General features: G+C 34.8%; 1 protein-coding gene across 1 annotated transcript; it reads left to right on the top strand.

Annotated features, from left to right (window-relative positions):
- Positions 1-340: 340 nt before the first annotated feature.
- LOC100806890 (protein ASYMMETRIC LEAVES 2) lies at positions 341-2,141 on the top strand. The gene is made up of 2 exons (XM_003545762.5): positions 341-517; positions 1,138-2,141. The coding sequence occupies exon 2, from the start codon at positions 1,232-1,234 to the stop codon at positions 1,868-1,870; it is 639 nt and encodes a 212-aa protein (XP_003545810.1). The 5' UTR covers positions 341-517; positions 1,138-1,231; the 3' UTR covers positions 1,871-2,141.
- The last annotated feature ends 778 nt before the right edge of the window (positions 2,142-2,919 follow it).

The following is a 2,919-nucleotide window of genomic DNA, read 5'->3' on the forward strand; positions in this document are numbered from 1 at the left end:
AATGTATTCTACTATATATATTTTTTCTTCCATTATTTCTAACAATACGTTTTACTTTTGATTTCATCAGTAAATTACCAAGTTATCTTCTTTCTCATCATCAATCTTCGCTTCATCCATCTGCAGAAGCTAAAAGAAACTAAACAGAGGAAAATGGACACGCCAAATTATCCTGGCATAATGATTTTCCTGGTCATGTCAAAGCATGTCATAAACATTTTATGTATCCAACTAAAAGAAAAGTAGAATATATTGCAGAATCATAAGAATTACATTAATTAAGTGCTTCTCCCTATATTTATACCCCTCCATATATCATAAAAATTTAAACAATATCAGGCCTCGTTCGTTCTTACACAAGGGAGTGTCTTCTGCCTTCAAACATTCAACAATATTTTTATCCCCAGGCAGCACCTCCCTTCCTGATATTCAAACTAGCTCTTGGTTTTTGTCTTCAATTTCCTCTGCCAGCAGCGAAAGGATCAAGGATTTTGTCTCAGGATATGAAATTGGACTGGTAACTCGATCTTTGAATTTAGTTATATATGCAGATCTATTCCTTGTTTTTGTCACTTTTGTATTTTTCCTCAATCCCATTGCTCTTTTCATCTTTTCCCCTCTTGGATCTCCCAAACTTTTTTATTTTAATCAAACCCAGTTGACAAAACCCTGGCTAACTTAATTATATTTTTTTAGTGTAGATATTAATCTGTTCCCGTTTCCGTTCTAGTTAAACTAAAATATCCAATTTTTGATCAAAAATAAGGATAGAAAAAACAATCATGAATTTGATATTAAGCTAGCCATATAAAATCAAGTGCAAAGTGTGGTGGTAATTATAAGAAGAGAAACAAAATTTATTAGGGTATAGTTTGATTTTAACATCAGTTAGGGTGGTTTGGATTTTAATTGCAAAAAAGAAAGAATAAAAGGTAATAAAATAGGGAAGCTATGGGAGGGAAAAGAGAGTGTAGCGTAAAATAATGGATTGTAGTACCAAAAATAAAGCTAAAATAATGGATATTTGGCCATCTAACACACATTAATTGACCACTTCTCTTTTCTTGATAACATTTATTACTATTATCATCATTATTTTACAATATAGTGATAACAAACATGGTGAATGCGTCACAGAAATTAATGGTGGTGTGAGAAAGAAAAAGGAAAAAGGAGGTAGCTATAGCTAGGAAGAAGAGTAGCAAAAAAAAAGTACTAAGTGACTACTACTATGGCATCTTCAAATTCACCATGTGCAGCATGCAAGTTCTTGCGTCGCAAATGCCAACCCGAGTGTGCATTTGCACCATATTTTCCCCCTGACCAGCCTCAAAAGTTTGCAAATGTTCATAGAATCTTTGGGGCAAGCAATGTCACAAAGCTTCTCAACGACTTGCATCCTCACCAACGTGAAGATGCTGTCAATTCTCTTGCTTATGAAGCTGAGATGAGGCTCCGTGACCCTGTCTATGGTTGTGTAGGAGTCATATCGCTCCTCCAACACCAACTTCGCCAGCTTCAAATGGACCTCTATTGTGCAAAATCCGAGCTCTCGAGGTACCAAAACTTGAGCACGACCACCAATTTGAGTTCTCTAGCTTCTGAGTCCACAGCCACGACCTACCACCATCATCAAAACACGTCTGGTGGTGGTGGATTTAGCCGTGACCATCACTATCATTATCATCACCACCACCAGTTCTTTCCTAGGGACCAACACCAGCAACAACAAGTGGTGAAAAGCTTCGATGCAGGCAACAACTACGATGCAAGCCTCTTGGCAATGAACATATCTGCCAGCTTAGGGCAACTCAATCAGCTTCAACATCAGAGTGCCACCGGCGGGGGCGACGACCGCAACCGCTCCTAGGGTTTCATGGGGGTGACATATTTAATGCAATAGGTAATTAATTAATTTAGTTAAACTTTTTTTCTTCTCTCTTCCTCTAATTTCAGCTATAATGGTTCATTTAATTTGTGGTTGGTTAATTATCATCATTACTGATATCCACATAAATGCTTATTTTGTCACTCACAATGATGTATAAACATGGACTCATAACGATGCCAGATTCTTCAATTCTATACATATAATGTAAGCATGTTTCTCATCTGCTTGCCTAAGTTAATTTGGAAATATTACTCTACTATGTGCTGTCTGGGTTTGAAAATCCCAATCTGTCTATCAATTGCCATTAATCTGGTGCGTTAGCTCAATTATTTTAATAATACATACTTATACTGACACAAACATAGAAAGAAAGCAAATTGGTGAGTCATAATGTGTTAAAAAGTTCATCATAAATACATGATCAAAATGAATGATAAGATTAAATGAGCATCGACTAATTTTATGTATGGTTGCACGATTAAAATTAGTTTTAATATAATTATTAATGATAAAGAGTTTGGCCAATTCTAGATGGAGAAAAGGATCGTACCCCCAATCTTTATTTTTGACGCGCACTTACATCTCAAGACTAAGATACCGTGGAAGTTCCAGTTGTATTTTAATATTTTTTTTCTTATATCATTGCAAAACATGCATCTAGGCAGAAATATGACGTCAATATAAAGTACTAGCTGGTTCATATTTTATTAATGAGTTTTTACTGTTTTTACCGATGGAAAAATTAAGAGATTTCCTCCACGGAAAGATTATGATTATTAATTAGGGAACAGTTTGTTCTCGTCTCTTAATCAGTAGAGATAGTACAGTTTTGGTCAAATTTACGAAAATTTAGGGTCAAATAGCTTGACATGGTGTTAGTACTGCTTCATGAGAATATTTGTTTATTGTTCTCCGTAACCATACTTTAATTAGAATAAACAACTATTTCGGTATCTGAGAATGAATGTATAGTTTTGTTACGTTAGTTTTTTAAATTTAGTTATTTATCATCATATGATTCTTAAACA

This window comes from Glycine max, chromosome 15, assembly GCF_000004515.6.
Source record: "Glycine max cultivar Williams 82 chromosome 15, Glycine_max_v4.0, whole genome shotgun sequence".
NCBI lineage: Eukaryota > Viridiplantae > Streptophyta > Magnoliopsida > Fabales > Fabaceae > Glycine > Glycine max.